General features: G+C 46.1%; 1 protein-coding gene across 1 annotated transcript; it reads right to left on the bottom strand.

The window, feature by feature from the left end:
• Positions 1 to 984: 984 nt before the first annotated feature.
• Positions 985 to 15215, bottom strand: FBXO21 (F-box protein 21). The gene is made up of 11 exons (XM_031556042.1): positions 15071 to 15215; positions 13444 to 13538; positions 11257 to 11378; positions 9365 to 9511; positions 8621 to 8754; positions 8266 to 8402; positions 7262 to 7438; positions 6371 to 6503; positions 3696 to 3886; positions 2575 to 2732; positions 985 to 1613 (listed from the first exon to the last, which is right to left on the bottom strand). Exons 2-11 carry the CDS (start codon positions 13467 to 13469, stop codon positions 1435 to 1437), a joined length of 1404 nt encoding a protein of 467 aa, XP_031411902.1. The 5' UTR covers positions 13470 to 13538; positions 15071 to 15215; the 3' UTR covers positions 985 to 1434.
• Between the last annotated feature and the right edge of the window lie 2313 nt (positions 15216 to 17528).

The following is a 17528-nucleotide window of genomic DNA, read 5'->3' as shown; positions in this document are numbered from 1 at the left end:
CATCCCATCCCATCCCATATCGCTACAGGATCTTTCGCTCCCCACCCCCCCTTCAGAGCTGACATCAGCACACACACATCGAAAGACACTTTTACTTCGGCTACGGCACCGCCTCCAGCACTCAGTGCTGCGGACCACCGAGGGGAAAAGGACGTTCGGTGTTTGTTTGTCACATGTGAGCAGGAGGGCATGCAGCAGGTCAAGCGTTCTGGCAAGAGGAGCGGTGTGAGATTTCCGAAGTGCTTTAAGAGCCTCCACCTACCTGCAGGGCAGCATCTATTTCTCTGCTCTAAAGCTTGGATTGAAAGCAAACGGAGAGCAGCGCTGGCTGCAAAGCTGTGCAGGCTCTGCGAGCACGATAACACTTTGTTGTTTTGCATCCTGTAATACCTGAATGCAGAGGAAAACGCCTGCTGCAGAGATGCTGTTTGAGCCTTTAGGTTGTGCTGAAACTCACATGCATGGAGCTGCTAAACACCAGTGCCCAGAGCCGAAGGGGTAAGTGCCCCCACCCCGCCCCCACCCACATCCAGCATCTTCTGACAGCAACCCACGGGCCTCAAGCTGCAGGAATCAGCATCTCTGCTCCAGGGCCTGGCTGGCTGTGTCCAAGGTTGGCCACTTTCCAGTCATCACCCCGCTGTGCTGCACAACACCTACAGGAGCACACAGCAGCAGCCAGGGCTGCCCGGAGGTAAAGCAGCGGTGGTGGCTGTGAACACACAGCTCTGAGTGAGTGCTCAGGGCTGTGTCTCAGTGCTCAGAGGGCAGGGTAAGGACAGGGAGAGGGAGCAGCAGCTCCTCTTCTGCATTAGGAGAGCTTGCAGCAGCCAACTGCACTGCACTGTGCCTCTGGAAACCTTGCTGCTGTCAGGGCTCTTCCCAGGCCTGTGAGGATGGTCAGTATTGGAATGGATCTGTGAACATCCAGAATATGAAGGTGAAGCAGAAGCTGACCACAGATTCAGACTGGAGAAGACAGAGTGGAACGTTACAGGCTTTAAAAACTATCACCTGCATGAGACATACATTAAGAAAAAAAAAAACAACCAAAACAAAACCCACAACAACTGTAAGGACAAGCAACTTCTCTGGAAGACGGGGTTCTTCCACACCAGGGATCTCACGGTGCCAACCTTCTAGGCAGGACAAGCACAGAATGAGCTTATGGGCAGATCTTCCAGAGGACAGCACGCTTCTCAGCACGACCATCCCTGCAAGACCCTCAGCCTGGGCTCCTTACCACAGTATCCCTGTGGGCCAGAACGGGCAGGTAGGCAACGGAAAGATTCTATAGCACCGGTTACAAAGTTTAATGCAGTTTTCAGTGCATTAAGCCAAAGGATTGTCACCAAACTTGCCCTCGGGGCAAGTCTTGCAAAGAGGGTAAAGCTACACTCCGGTCTGCTTCCATCCTCGGGATGCTGCTGTCATTCACTCCTTGCCTGAACTGTAGATCTTCTGAACTGTGCTGCATGTCAGCTCCAGGTCCTCTGGGTAGCGAAGCTCCAGCTCGGTGTTGGCCAGGTAGTGAGTGCCAGAGAACTCTGAGAAATAGCGGCCGATGTCGGGGTGAGGAATCTCCCGAGGCTCCGAGTTGTACTCCAGGTTCTCTGCAGCACAGCAAGCAGGCAGTTCTCACCACGTGCAGAAGGCAATACAAGGTGTACTTCAGACAGGCAGCAAGACCTCAGCAAGGACAATCCCCTCAGTTTTCCCCATAGCAGAACTGCTGGATGCCACAGATAATAGCACCAACCTACAGCTTAGGTAGAATGCGCTGTGCTCAGGAATCTGCTGTAATCAGAGCTAATTATACTTGTTTATAAACAATTAGAGGGGAAAAAAACAACCCTAAGAGATGACTCAACTCTAGAAGCACTGCAGGTGATTACCACATTAATTTTCAGTGAGGTGTACATTTTAAGATGAATCTATGGCACACTATATATCTATATTTTAAAGACTCTTAACGAGGTCAAATCATTCTAATAAGGGCTGCAACGCACTGGGTCCCCATATGAGAAACACCTGCACTTTAAACCTATGAAGATAGAGCTGTTTTGGTTTTTCCCCCCTACACCTTTTGACACTTCTGAAGGAACATTCCACTTCAGTCCCATTCTTCCCAGAGGTGGCCCTGGAATCCATGCTGCCTGTGCTCCCTGGGGGCTGGGCACCTCTTGGTAAAGCGGTTCACAACCCAGCCCTGATGAGCAAAGTTCCTGTGCTCTCTCAGTGGATTTCCAGGTCCTGCCCAAAGCATGGCTGTAATTTCACTGAGAGCTGCTTACAGAACTTCAAACTTCAGAAAGAAGATGGAAATCAATTGTGTCCAACACGGACTCATTTCTATGGCAATAGGAGATTTCAAGGAAGTGGTCCTTCACACTCAGTCCTGGCAGCACTGGTTTCACGGACAGCAAGAAACCTGCCACCAATTCAACATCATCTTCCTTCCTACTTCAATTACAACTTGCACTTCATGCCTGCTGCTTGAAAGAGTTGTTCCCTTAAGCACCTTTTTTCTCTCTGTGCACCTCTGATCAGTAAGCACAGGAGGCTCCTGCTCACCTTGAGCAGCGTATCTGCAAGAGCCATCTTCCACGAGCACGTTGTAGAAGGGCTGGTGGGGGCCGTGGGGGAGGCTGTGGACATTCATATTTCGGATCCATTCGTGTCCCATCATGCAGGCAGGATCCCAGCCATAAATCACACAATTATAGCCATACCTGATGAAAGAGAATTCACAGCAAAGATTGAGAAAACTTCACAGCCAACTCTCTTCACCAAGGCCAATACAGCACACATGGGATAGAGGATTTCTGTGAGTAGGCAAGAGCAAAGAGAGGAAAATCAACACAAAAATCTTGTGTGCATATTTGTGTTTTGAGAGGGGGGAAATGACTAGGAGTGACTTGGTAAGCAGACAGCAACAAAGAGCTGAGGACAAAGGAAAGGCAAATTCAAGTAAGAATGAGAAAGGGAAAGAGACTGGGATGTCAACAGGCAGGAGAACAGGAAGCTAGGAACAGGGAGGGGAAACAGCCACTCTCTGTTCACACACACAGACGTAGTAGTCCTAACACTGAACTTCCAGAAACAAAGCCAGCATTATTTTCAGAATATTTATATGACGATGGTACCAGAACCAACACTGCTGACTCTCTTAAAATAAGCTCCAGACGTCTTGCTGAGATGGAGAAATGGCTGGAGAAACAGAGCTAGCTTGTCATTCTGGCAGAGTTGTACAGGCAGGAACACAAAGCCTCTGTGCAATGCAGGAGGAGAGGGTAATAACAGCACAGCACAAGATTCATAAGCTGTCTTAGGAATCTCATCTCTTTGGAAATCGATTCTGTTCCACAGTTCCTCATTAACTGATTACTGATGTATCTTCAAGAGCTTTGGACTGTGGAAATGTTATCTGTGCTACACGATGACTCACCCAGCACCTCACAAACCTCCCCGCATGCACACAGAAGCAGCAGTGCCTGCTCTCTTAAAGAACAGACAGATCTGCTCCCACTTCCCTGAGAAGACATGCAGCATAGACACACGTGCCAGGCATTCTCTGTTCCAGGTGCCTTCTGGGCTGATAAAACCACGTCTCATTACTGCCAGAACAAACACTTCTGCACTCGCTGTTACACTGCAGACTCCTGGTACTACAGGGAATCCCCCGAAGAGCTCACCTCTTGTGTTTCATAATCAGCCCAATTGAGAAGCAGACCTCTTTGTGCTTCTCGTCTGAGCGGTGCTTCACCTCAGGTCCCACCTCCTCCTTCCGACGCTCGATGTGCTCCAGGGTGTGCTGCACCAGGTACCCGACAGCCCCGTGCTGTGATGGATCCAAAGCCTGAATGTGCTGCAGGATGTCCAGAACCTTCAGCAAGCAAAACATGCAAGCATTCAGAGCAGGTCTCTGCAGCAGTCAGACATACAGATCTCTCTCTCGATAGCTGGGTCTAAGTGCTCCACGTGTGCTTCACCACAAGCTCTCCACAGAGGACTGCAAACCTGTGCTCTACCTGCACAGCCCCGAGCTCTTCGCACTCAGCCTGCAGCCACTGCAAACAGCTCTATCCTCTGCTTGTACAGATGCTTACTTCCAAGGCAGGGCGCTGCTGAGCAAAGCAACTCCTTAAAACTAAGTCACAAAAGGCAGCAGCACCACATCCTGCAATCACAGGGCAGACGCTGCTGCAAGGCTCCTGGGATGCTAAAAGGGTTCTGCTGCTCGTCTCCTAACTGCTGCTGTGAAGCCATTCCTATTCTGCTATAGTTGAGGACAAAGATTTTAAACAGTTCTTCAACACAGAAAAAAAAAAGCAGAAATCTGTATAATGCTGTACCCATGAAACAGTGAGCAGGAGACAGAGAATCTGCTTGACTCACTGTAACTAAAGGGCACTAACTTTACAAGTGTTCCCAAAGTAAATCCAAAATACCAGCCCACTGGCACGCTGTCAGAGCACCAGGGCAGAACAGCTGGCACCAGATTTGCTAGAGACAGGCAATGCAAGCTGTGCTCTGTCTTCCTGCATCTTGATCTTAACAAAAATGTTGTCTAAACAGCTTGGGAAAAGGCAGATACATCAGCCCCAACATCAATTCCAACATCTGACACCCCTCAGCACCTGGCAAGTGATCAAGGCTCGTCGGTCAAAATTTCCAGCTCTGGCTACTCAGCGTGAATGGTGGGGGAAAAAAGTTCATTCAGGAACACAGATGAGGCCTCAGGTATGGGAAGAAACGCCACTCAGGCTTCTCAGCCACCTGACACTGCTGGCTGGCATTTCACTGCCTGAAGAATGATGTGAAAATTGAAAAATCTCACAGAAAGGGAAAGGCTCAGGGTGGTGACTGTAGCTGCCACAGATTCTCGACAGTTTTATTTCTCACAGAATGGCTCAGGTTGGAGGGGGCCTTAAAGACCACCTCGTTGCATCCCCCGTGCCATGGGCAGGGCTGCCAGCCAGCACCATCAGGCTGCACAGGGCCCCATCAGCCTGGCCTTGAATGCCTCCAGAGATGGGGCACCCACAACATCTCTGGGCAAATTTCAGACAACATTCCGGGCAGCTCTGCTTGACTTCCAAGATTTTTTATCACTTTTTACAAAATCTGACAGACCTCTATGGAATTTGGTACGTTCTGCTCTGTCAGACCTTCAGGGTTCTTTGGCCAACTACAGTTCTATATGATAGCCTGGAAAGATGGGATACATGAGGACACCACAGGAAAAAAAAAAAAACAGAGTTGGATGCTGTCATTCCATCTGGCAATGTGGTGCAGAGAGATTACACGTGAAAGTCAGCAACTGGGGGTTGCTATATGTCCTAAGGGCAGCACAATGCAACTACTTAAACACCACAAACACACAGCTAAGTGCTGGAAAGGAGATGATCTACCTGTACTCTGTCTGCGTGCTTGCCTTTTCAGCTCAGTCAGTCCCCCTGTGCACAGCTTCTTTCTCAGGGCTGCTTTTTCTGTGGGGACCCTAAAACTTGTTGCCATAAGATAGGAACAGCAAGCTTAGCACAGTTTATTCCTCAAAAGGAATAAATTCTCTCTTCTCTCTTCAGCAATCATATGCCTCAGTTAATTTGGAGGTAAGAACTGTGCCTTCTGCTCAGCTGTCCAGCAATACTTCTAGCTCCTCACCACACCTAACATTTAGATACAGCACAGCACTGCTCGAGCAAGTCATATTCACTAAAGCAGCACAGGCAGTTTTGATTAAGGAAGTCCTCCCAGCTGCAGTGACACACTATAGGAATACTGCTGTACCACCTGTCTCACAATCACAAGATTCCTCAGGGCTGAAGATGATACTAAAATTCCTGTCCTTGGGATCCTTTCCATGCTGCTTTTTCACAAGAGTCACTGATTGTGTAACTAAGGTTTCAGAGAACAGGTTTGGCTGTTTGTAAAAGATCATTTCCTGCACGTTTCCTGATAAAGCAATTGCTCCTTTTATATGAGTCCTGTAAAAGTTCCAGCACCACCACCACAATGGAGGCACACCAAGCAGAACTCTCTTGTAACTCACAGCTACAAGTCTAAAGTACTGGTTTTGAGACAAACCATCAGACTCTGGCAGTAAATCATCATTGATGACTCAGACCTGAGGCTGCATACAACTCTCCCTGAGGGCAAGCAAGAATCATCCTCTTTCCCTGCTTCACGTAGTAGGAATTGATTCTCTGAAATGTGATAACTCGTTCAATTGTGTTTATTACAGAAACAACTTGTAGCAGACTGTAATGCAAAGTGATGTAGTCTAAAAAAAAAAAAAAAAAAATCAATAGACTGGTGTTAATAATGCTTAGCCTACCAGAAAACACAGGACCGAGTGCCGAGGTACCTTTTCTGGCCAGATTCCCAGGTGGAAGTATAACCTAGCCTGGAGCATTAGATGCTGCACATTGTCCGGATACATGGCCAGGTACAGATCCAACGAGTCTCTCAAGAGTTGATAAGACTGATCAGTGCTTTCTCTGCCAGCAAAAAAGAAACTCAATTGTAAGGCTAGCTCTTCAATTCCTATCCCTAGTACTCTGGTTTACAGGGACAGTCACCAAAACCGATGCTACAGGTACCAGTGTGCTCACTCAGCAAGTGACTCCAGGCTGGCACACATCACATCCAACAGCCTGCTCAGAAGAAAAGCTACACAGCTGAAAGTTGGCCTTTACCCTCCCCTTTTACCAGTACTCTGCTTGGTCAAATAACCCTGCTCAGGGAATTCATTCTCCAAGCCATTACCTTCGGAAATTTCCTTTTGTTCCCCTTGCTAAATTACACCTAAGGCAACCCCTCTACTCTGCCATTTCTGTCTGATGCTATCTGGGGAAGTGATTACCAGGGACATGTGGAAATAAAAACAGATTTTTGCATGCTCAGATAGTCCCTTTGTAACTGCTCATTAAGCACTTGGGTGACACATACCTGGTCAAAACGAAGATCTCTGCTCTAAAGAGAACAGTTCCTGTCTGCTTTACACACAGGAAAAACAAACATCTGTCCATTTCCTTGAGTGAAAATGACCTCACTAAATATTCTTGCCTCCATGCAATGCTGCTACAGACGATTAAAAGCGACCAGACACTGTGATGTGACACCCAGAGTTTTCAAGACTGCCTGGTGCGACTGGTAAAGCACTCACTCAAGCACAGTGACACACAAGTGCAGGACAGGCAGCCAGTGCAGCGTGGGTCCCTCTCCCCACAGGCCACACGGCTCTGTGACAACTCACCGCTTGCCCAGGTTGAGGAGATTTCCCACCATACGCTGCAGGACCTCCTTTGAAGTCACCACCCCATAGAACTCCTCTGTCACGTGGTGCCCTATCAGGTACTCGCACTCCTTCACCGTCAGCTGCTTCCCCTTCCCAAAGGCATCAATGTAGGTGTAGTCAAAGATATCTGTGCTTCTAGCAAGACACCGGGATGTTACGATGGGTCTCATGGTAAAGCAGGATTACCTCTTTCTGTTCTCCTTACAGCACTTTCAAGATTATTTTTAAAATGCCAAGTGGCATTTATATCCCAGCTCCCTCCCAAAAAGAGATTACCTGCTGCCTTCTCTTCCTTCCTAGTTTCCTCTTCAGCTAAACATACATGGGAAAAGACACAGAAACTAGGAGGTCATTTTGTCACGTCAGCTGCTTCCTTCAGATTTGCTTTATTTCCTTTCAATTTTCAGATTTGCTGTATTTATTACCAGACTACATTATGATGCTGCACTGGAACGTGTAACAGAGAGCACACACATGGCAGCTGAAGTCTAGTGCCAAGCGGGGTGTGTGTGTGTGTATACATGCACACACAGAACCATTGCTCTGAACTGGACTGCCAATGCCCTTCAGAAAACGCAGACTTCTGTAAACTGAACATGATCTGGTTGGTCAAAGGTGTATGCTGCACTGACTCAGAGAATTAACTGAGTGTGCAGCAGCAATGGCCTCTAGAAGCTGCTCTGTATGAAGGGTTATGTGAAATCAGCACCTTCTTTCTTCTTTTCAGCTTTTTGCAATCTTATTAAGAGAATCGTTACTTCATGGCTCCTGTTATTTCACACACAGGTAATGCTACTATTCAGTAAGGGCAGAGCTGAGATCTGGGAAAATTTCTTTAGAGAGCTCATCTTTACTTCCTTATAGCTTGTGATTAGGATGGGAAATTCCTGAACATTCTGGTGTAGGTCTGTAACTGTAAACTCCTGGCATTTATAGCTGAGGATAAAACTCAGATCACTTACCCTTCTTTTCCTTGACACCATCGCAGCAGAAAGTGACTAGGGAAGTTGACTGGTTCAAGTTTGACTCCCAGCTGCCTGGCAATTGTTAAATACAGCACAGACAAACTGATAGGAATCCCCGTTCTGCGGATCAAAACCTGAGGGACAAAAATGCAAGGGGTATTAAGAAAAACAACACAAACACCAAGGTTTGATTTCACACCAACTTGACAGAATAAGCACTAAAACACGACATATCCATTTTACAGCAAATAACTCCAGAGAAGAATTACTTGTCTGGTTACACCTAGACAAATCAAACACCACAGAGAGCACACCAAGCCCTGCAGTCCTTTAGTTTTTACCTGACACATACCTGATGAATGTATGAATTCAGGGAGTTATAGTAATCCAGTTCATTTCCTTTGTATTTTAACTGCTCGTATAGGACACAATTCATAGCATCAAGTACCTGCCGCTGAAGCTCCACTTCTGGAATCAGGATCTCTCCTAAAAACACATGCAGAGCAATAAGAACACAGGTGTGCTTAACTGAACTTCACACCAAAATTCTTGTATGTACTGGGAACACAAGATGCAGATCCAAGTAGCCAGGAGACTGGAGGTATACAGAGAGACAGATCACTCGTTCTCTCTTTGAAAGATAGATTAGACTAATGCTTATAACACTCCTTATAAAAGGAGCAACATTCTGCCTGACCATGGGAGATGTTAAAGCACAGATCTTTTTCACTGCTGCTGACTTTCTCAGACTTGCAGAGAAAGAAGGCTGACTCCCAGTCCCATGGCTGAGCTGCATGCATCACGACTACTTAAGACTTCAGGGACATATGGGGGGAAAAAAAAAAAAATCCTGCCACTAACCAATCCTTTTTGCCTAAACAGCATCACATGGACAGCCTACCCGGGCTAATTGAGTTTCTGGGGTTGAACAAACAGCTGTTGCCTCAACAGCAGTTTAAGCAAATGTCCGAATATGCTCCAGCAGGATGAGGAACGACAATACTTAAAGCTGCAATAATTCAACAGCTGTTTCACCTCATCTGCCTGCCCTGAGACTTGAAGAAAGGCTCAGCAGTCAGACATTTCTGTACAGTACCTGCCTTGGAAGCCACGCTGGGGTGCCTTGGATTTTTTGTCCGGAGCACTTTGCGCACTTTGTCTGTGATCTCATCCACCTGTGCCTGGACACTCTTTAAGCAGATGTCTGACAGTGGGTTACAATATTGGTCAATTAAAACAGCACCTGGAAAAAACAAACTATATAAGAAACAGAACTTGAGTTTTCTCTTGGCTTGGTTTGAGCTACTCAAAGTTCCAGGCCTATGGCACACAGCAAGCAATTGCAGCAGAACACAACAGCTTTCTTTTTCAAGCTCAGTTTTGTATATGGGATTTATCACAAAATGCAAAGAACAAAGCTGACAGTGATAAACACCAGTTAAAGTCAGTAGACCTCAATCTACCATCCTGAAAGGAAAAGCATTCATTTGTACACAGAGCAGGTAGCTGACAGACCAGCCTTGCTTAACCAGCCAACTCCTGTCTCACTGGCATCCTCCCAACTCATAATGCCTCTTATTCAGAGCCCCACACAATCTCACTTCACTCTACATCAGTTCTGATTTCTTCCAGCCACATCCTCAGTTGTCATCATTCTTGCTCATTGATCCCTCTCTGCTACATTCATCTTCCCATGCCCACTCTCCATCTTCATGTCAGAAATCCACTACAACTGAAGAGATTTTCATTTTTCTGCTGCCCAACACTCTTCTGTCAAACTTCTGCCAACAAAAGAAAAATTAAAAAATAGCCCTTTGCAGAATCTTCTCCTTGTCATCTTATCAATCAAGAACACTCTTTCCAAAACCCCTATATTGCTCAACTTTTGGAATCAACTGTATTTAAGTGCAAGAATTTTGTACTGATCATGCCTCCTTCAGCTTCATAGGGCTTCATTAGCACCTCCACAACAGGCCTGTATTCAAGTTGCAGAATCTTAACAGGTCTCCACACCACATCTTCTCTCCCTAGTGCTTCCCATTCTGACCAGGTAAAGCTTCCCAGAAGTTCATCTGTCAGCACTGTAACTGCACCTGCATGGCAGACAAACACTTGTATTCGTGGCTCACATGATTAAGTCACAGTTAACTATCTTCCAGAAAAGGCCATCTTTGGCTTTTCCTTCTTGCACTAACACAGTCCCTCCCTCAAAAGTGGACTGCCACCAACAAGAACCATATTTGGTGCTACAGAAACTCTCCTGTGATGTTCTGAGGTAATATTAAGAGTAAGGGCCTCTTCTTCAGACACTGGCACGTCTCATCTCCTTCCAAAGATGGTTTTCTCCATAGAAAGCTTAAAGCAGAGTGTAACCCAACAAACTGAGGATACGAGCTGCAGTACAGCCTTTCCTTTCTTCATTACAGCATGCACGAGCCTTCCCACCACACCACCAGACTTCCATCCACCACCCAGCTCCACACTGCAGTTCCAAGTGCAGCAGACAGCTCTGAAGACACTGCACACAGGCTGTGAGCACAGCACTCTGCCAGCAGCTGGCTTCTGGGAAGGGAGGGAGCAGGGAGCTGACTCAAAATCAGATCAGTTGGACTGCTAGGACACACCCAGCCCATGGGCCACATTTTCTGCATCATCAGCTAACAGGGATGCTGAGTTAATGCTGTTCTCTTCAGTGGATCGTTCATGCCTCAAATGCAAATATTTTAATGTTTTCCCATTGCTTCTCTGCTTACCCGTCCACACACAACCATTCAAGCACAGCACTGACCAGCTGGTGGAAAGCTGCTATTCTGACACAACACCATGCAACTGCTGTTGATTTGTGAGGATTTCAGGTACCTCAAAAATCCAGTCTTAATTCTGATGTGTCACTAACTGATATATAAGCAAAGAAGCCTCTCTCCCAGCGAAACAACAGTGATGGGAAGCTGTTAAGTGCCCTGCATGGGACTTCTGGCAAGGACTTACCCTCCAGAAACGACTGCTGCTCAGCAGGGCGCTGCAGATACTCCTTCAGATTCTTCAATATATTCTGCTGCCGTAGGAAGTATAGAATTTTCTTTGCATAGTACTTCCAGGTGAGACCTTTCCTGCACATTCAAATACAAGAAGTTGTATTGCCTTAAACAAGCACTTTGAGCACAAACATGTGATTTAACTTTTCTAATGAAGACGAATATAATTTTATATGCTGATTTTTTAAAGAAGACTGATGATGCCACAATCTCCAAAGAGGTAAAAGTTAAGAGCAAATTCATCATCAGAAGAAGCACAACTTACAGCACACTGCCCCTATTATCATCTCCAACTTTCATCCAGCCACTAGGATAGTATTTTGAGAAGATACAGTACTGTGGGAAATTACACAGATCCTGATTAAAGTAGCTCAGGAATATCTGATGAAAATCCTGTATTTTATTCATAAAACATTATCCTCTGACTCTAAATCCTTCCAGAATGCAATGTTAAAATATCCTCTCACCAACAAGAAACACTGATGAGGAACAGGAATGTACGCCCAGTAGTATTCAGAAAAGTAATTGCCAGAAAAACATCCCTGTTAGTTGGAAAAGGCTGGAAGGAATCAGCAGCTGGCCTGTAGATCACAGAGCCCAAAACCTTGCAGCTTTCATAGTAAAATCTCTTCACTTTTGAAATTAGCGAGTGAAGGCAGCACCCTGCACTTCTGCCAAGAAGCAGGGACAGAGTTGCCTGTTATCCAGGTAAGGTTTGGAGAGGTCATCTGAAGCAAGACAGACCAACTTGGAGGCATCCAAATCACACACACCAAAGCAACAGCTGGCCTTCAGTAACGTGCTACCCAGGGCTTCACCAAGCACTTCTACACCAGTCAGCAGTGGCACAGAGCCCTGCCTTCTCCCCAGAAAACAAGGGAGGATTCAACTGACTCCCAGGCTCTACCCTTGCCATGTTTATAAAACAAGTCCAGCCTCCTCCTTTAGCAAAGTAACTCCTTCCCCACCTGTGTTTTCTCTCTTCCAGCTTGCGGGTCAAATCAGTCTTATCCATCCCACTGAACAGGAGAACAATCAAACCTCATAACATTTCACCCTCTTCCAATAAATTGGGATGCTCAAAAGGGACAACTGTTTTACTGGGCTATCTTCCAGAGAAATGATTTAGCCTAATGCTCCTGAATGGCAACAACTACAGCTTAATCAGGGTGTAATTAGCATCAATTCTGCTTTACAGAGACGCATTTGGCCAGTGCAAAAGCTCAAAAGCTTTTTAACCAGTTGTCAAATGAGAGATGTTTAGTCCCAGTTCATAGAGAGAAGGTAATAAAATGGATGTGAAAAAGCAAAAAAAAAATGAGATGATTGTCATGCCGGTTTTGTTTTTTCCAAGCTCTACTAATAGCCCCTTTAATCAAGGCTATTAGAGCCCATTAAGGCAAATCTATTGCTGCTTTGTATCACAGCAAAACCAGCATGGTTTATATGCTCCCAGCAGAAAAACCTTCAAGTAAACCAGCGACTTATTCATCTTGCTCAGTGTTAATCACGGTAATGAGAACACCCAGGCAGAAACGAACTAGAAGTTTCATTTCACCTGTCTACATAATTTACAGAACGGCAAATTTTGCAGCAGCTCAATTAAACTCAGCTGTTTGTTTGGGGATAAAAATGGTACGTAGCTACTACAGCTAAGAAAGGCAACGAGAAAAGGTTAAAAAAAAAAGTTAGTGATTTTCTGATGCAGGGCTTTACAGTGGCAATCCACACTGAAGCACTTCTGCTCCCTGCTGTGCTGGGGGGCCATCCTGCAATTCAGTGCAGCAAAGCGATCCGAGTTTAAACAAAAACATAACTAAAAAAGGAACGAGGGGATGAGAACTGCTTAAGCCAAAACCACTGCAGAAAAGAAGGTCCGTGGAATGTACACTGAGAGACGCCGCGAGTCTGCAAAGAAGCAAGCGAGCAACAGAAGCCAGAGGACCTCCTTCTTGTGGAACAGTTCACGTGGTTTTCTCCTGGGAATATTAAATGTATTCTGAAACTAAATGCAAAGCAATACTCCCAGCCTCAGTAAGTCTGGGGACGCCAGTTTACGAAAGGGCAGAAGCTGACATCAGGCATTCACCGCAGTATCATTCTCCTTTATCCACTTCCAAACCCTCCTGCTCTTCCTTACCTGCCTTCCATGTTAAGGATACACATCAGCTCATCCTCAAAAAAATGACTTGGGCACCCAAGAGTCTCAATGTCACTGAATCCATCGCAGGGAACCTGTAAAATTAGATGCTGAGTTATGCAGAGCACAAGAGATTCTTTCCTAAAGAACGTTATTCCATAGCATGTTTCAAAACCAATTTTGTTTGATTTTTTTTAAACATCATTTAAGATCTAAGGAATATTCAGCTCAGAGAGCTGGCTACTCATGGCCTCCACTCCACTGATTCATTATAAAGATCCACTGACAAATTAAGGAGCACCCTAGAGCAAGCTGAGCTAACTATTCCAGCACTCAGGGCTCCTGCAGAGCTGTATGCACCAGCCCAAGCACACCAGATCCTATGCAGACTGGGCCCAAGCTAAAAGCAATTTTAAGTTTGAACCAACTTTTTCCTGGAAGAAAAAAAAAAAAAAAAAAAAAAAAAAAAAAGGGAAATGCAATTCCCATTATACATATCTTAGGAGGCACTCCACTGCATCTAGCAGAACTTAATTGAAAGTCTCCTTCCTGCAGTTCTGTGTCAGGAAGAAAGCTGCCCTCTCTAACCCCACAGATGGTAGCCCCAATTTTTAAACGTTTGGTTACTGCTGACTAACAGCCTCAACAGCTTTTGCATACATGACTGAAACTGTAGGAGGCCAGGAGCCTCTCACTCAGGTAATGCCCTGACACACATTTCTTCCCAGTAGAATGTCTAGCTGCTGCAACTACAGTGAAGCAGATCAAAACAAACAGTTTGGACACACGCATCTCCTAGTACCCCACTGGCACCGTGGCCTTTCTCTCTGGGGGTGAAAACCTAAGTGTCAACATTTGCATAAAATCAGATAGAAGATTTCACTATGAGTCTCCTTTATTGTAGGGGAACTCTCTACTGGGACACAAAGCATTTACAAAAAAGCCAGTGAGGAGTGGCCACTTACTGGCTCCAGCAGGAACTTTTAAGATCAGCCTTAGTTATGGCTACATCACAGAATTCCAGGTTCACTCAAATTGTACAGCTAGACAAAACCCAGGCAGCCAACAGGCAGTGGAATAACCATTGGTCTGCATGCAGATAAATCTCTCTGAGAGACTAAATTTCTACTTTTTACACAAGACAGAAAGGCATCTTGACGTCACGGGTAGGTAAAGAACTTGAACAACGTGCTTTCCAACTCAGTGAACCTAATGTGCATTTGACCTGCTTTCAAATAACTCCTGACAACTCCCAGGAGAACAAATCCCCGCACAAGGCCTGCAGTGAGATAAACACACAGGCTGTGGCATGCACGGGGCAGCTATCAGTCCTTCAGAAGTTGCTGAGTTCCCAGAGCTCTGAACATGCAGCGATGTGCAAAGAGCTTTTCAAGCCACAGTGAGACTCTCAGCAACGACTGTACACAACCTGCAGGGTGTGTTTTGGACTCTTGCAATTTGCACCTTTGGATTTTGGTCCATCTCTCTCATTTTGGCTGGTGGCCTGGCATCCTTACATCAGGTGAGGCAATAAGAATTTTCTGACTGCAGAGAAGAAAAGGAGATAGAGGAAAGACAGAGTGCCAGAAAGTGCTCAACAATAGCTGGGCTATTCCACATGACTTACATGCTCTGAGAAGAACCTTTTGGAGAAGGAAGCTACAATTCTCTGGGCTTCTAGGCCAGCATTGTGCCGTGCTTTGTATTCTTCAAGCCAGCTAACACTGTCTGTGTGGCTGTAGTACTTCAGTAGTGACGGCCACCTGTACAGCAAGACAGAAGTAAATGGGCTGTTAGTGTTTCAGCATCACTGATAGCTCCCAGGACTCTAAAATGCTGCTTATTGTAATCACAAGACTTGAGAAGCTAAGATACTGCCAAGAGATAATGCAACCTTCAGTGTAATTGTATAAATTAATCCAGTGATCGATTCAAGCATCGAAGCATAAACACAAAGGATTTCAACTGAATACTGCTGGATATTTTAAAAGTAAGCTCTCCTGCAGCCTACGAACAGCAAATGTTAACAGGAAATCTTCATATGTTCATAATGTTGTTCATAATCCAGGTATTTGGATATTTAAATATGCTAAACACTTCTGCAATTCCCTTTGGAGCTTTCCAATATAAATACAAGTATCACATCAGCAAAACAGATGCTGAGTTTTATAATAAAAAGAAAGCTTGCCATTCTAAAAACGTATCACATTAAAGCTAACCTGTCATCTAACAACAAGAACTCACTGTCCTCCATTCTCCCTCCTACCCTTGCGGACCTAATTAAAAGGATGTACAAAAACCAAGCTCCTTCTATTACCCTTGCTGGTGGCAGCATCTACTGGAGGGGAGCAGAGAGCTCTGAAGTCCAATAATGACAGCTGGATGACTTTGCACTTCAACATTAGCATAAGAAATATGCCCATATACACACACATTAAAAACAAAACAAGCACACACACAAAAAACCCGACCCTACATTTTTTCCTCTAAAAGAAGACTGCAGATGCTTAACTCAGAATTCAAATGCTCCTACCTGTGTATGTACAGTTTGTTTTTTACATCACTACTTCTGTGAAACGATTTTTAGCAGTGGATCAGAAGGCACAGATGTGTCCATCCACACACAGCAGGTTTGTTACTACCTGTTAATCATAAAACCACACTGCACTGCAGCTACACAAAGTCAAAGACTAACCAAACAGCCCCACATTATGCCGTAACCTTTCTCCTGATGGATCCCTTGCTGGTCATCTATCACTGAAATAACAATGACAAACATTTATTTTAGGAGAAGAAAGAAAGATTTTTGGGGGTTGAAATTATATCAACGGTTTTAGGAAGATAAAATGTAATTATGCAAGATGGAAGCCAGCCAGGACAGCAAGGCTAATGTGCAAATAACTGCCAGCAGGTCATAGAATCATAAGGTTGGAAAGGACCTGAAAGATCATCCAGTCCAACCGTCCTCGTTGGCATCACTACCACAAACACGAAACCAGATCTCACAGCTCCTCATCCAGACACCTCTTGAACACTTCCAGGGACGGCGACTCCACTGCCTGCCTGGGCAGCCATCCCAGTGCCTGACCACTCTCTGAGAGAAAAAGTTCTTCCTTATGTCTAACCTAAACCTCCTCTGGTACAATTTGCGGCCATTTCCCCAGGTTCTGTTTGTTGCCTGGGAGAAGAGGCCAAACCCCTCATCACAGCCTCCCTTCAGGAAGTTGTAGAGTGCACTGAGGTCTCCCCTGAGCTCCTCTTCTTCAGACTGAACAATCCCAGCTCCCTCAGCCGCTCCTCATAAGACCCGTGCTCCAGACCACTCATCAGTTCCGTTGCCCTTCTCTGGACACGCTCCAGGGCCTCAATGTCTGTCTTGCAGTGAGGGGCCCAAAACTGAACACAGTACTCGAGGTGCGGCCTCACCAGAGCTGAGCACAGGGGGATGATCACCTCCCTGCTCTTGCTGGCCACACCATTTCTAATGCAGGCCGGGATGGCATTGGCCCTCATGGACACCCAGGCACACTGCTGGCTCATCTTCAGCCGAGCATCAACCAACACCCCCAAGTCCCTTTCCTCTTCACAGCCATCCAATGATCGGTCTGCTATCCAAGGGCAGCAGCATGTGCTGATCACCTCCACGCTCCATTCCAGCTGGTGGATCTGAACCTTTGTACAAAAACGTCCAGGTTTGCTTCAGGAATGGGGAGAACAGAGGATCTAATGAGTCGGAAGGGACCTTTAAAGGCCTCCAGCACCCTACAGGGCCACCCACAGCTGCTCAGGTGACTGGCTGTCAGCAGGAACGGGGCATCCACCTGTGCAGGCAGCCTCGCAGTGCCCCAGCACTCTTACTGTAAAGCACTCCTGCCTCATGCCCAACCTAAAACTCCCCTCTTTCAGCCTGAAGCCACTCCCCCCGTCTTATCACCACTCCCCCTGTCTTATCACACACCCCGCCGCCCCTTTCCTCTCACAACCCCTTGACACGAACCATCTACATTAAACACTTAGCATCCCACAGCGGCCTGCGGGGCGAACCGAGCCCCGAAGCAGCAAAGCAGCCGGAGTTCCATCACGGA

This window comes from Meleagris gallopavo, chromosome 17 (assembly GCF_000146605.3).
Source record: "Meleagris gallopavo isolate NT-WF06-2002-E0010 breed Aviagen turkey brand Nicholas breeding stock chromosome 17, Turkey_5.1, whole genome shotgun sequence".
In the NCBI taxonomy this organism is placed as follows: Eukaryota; Metazoa; Chordata; class Aves; order Galliformes; family Phasianidae; genus Meleagris; species Meleagris gallopavo.
Note: the sequence above shows the minus strand (reverse complement) of the source record. Positions and strands in the feature narration are given on the sequence as shown.

Bases quoted from the DNA above. Each gene is read 5' to 3' on its own strand.
- FBXO21 (XM_031556042.1), bottom strand. From the start codon at position 13,469: ATGTGTATCCTTAACATGGAAGGCAG. The intron at 8,403-8,620 runs GTATGTGTCAGG...TTTGTCCCTCAG, and splicing joins TGAATTCATACATTCATCAG to GTTTTGATCCGCAGAACGGG. The intron at 7,439-8,265 runs GTAAGTGATCTG...GTGTCTTGCTAG, and splicing joins TGGTGTCAAGGAAAAGAAGG to AAGCACAGATATCTTTGACT.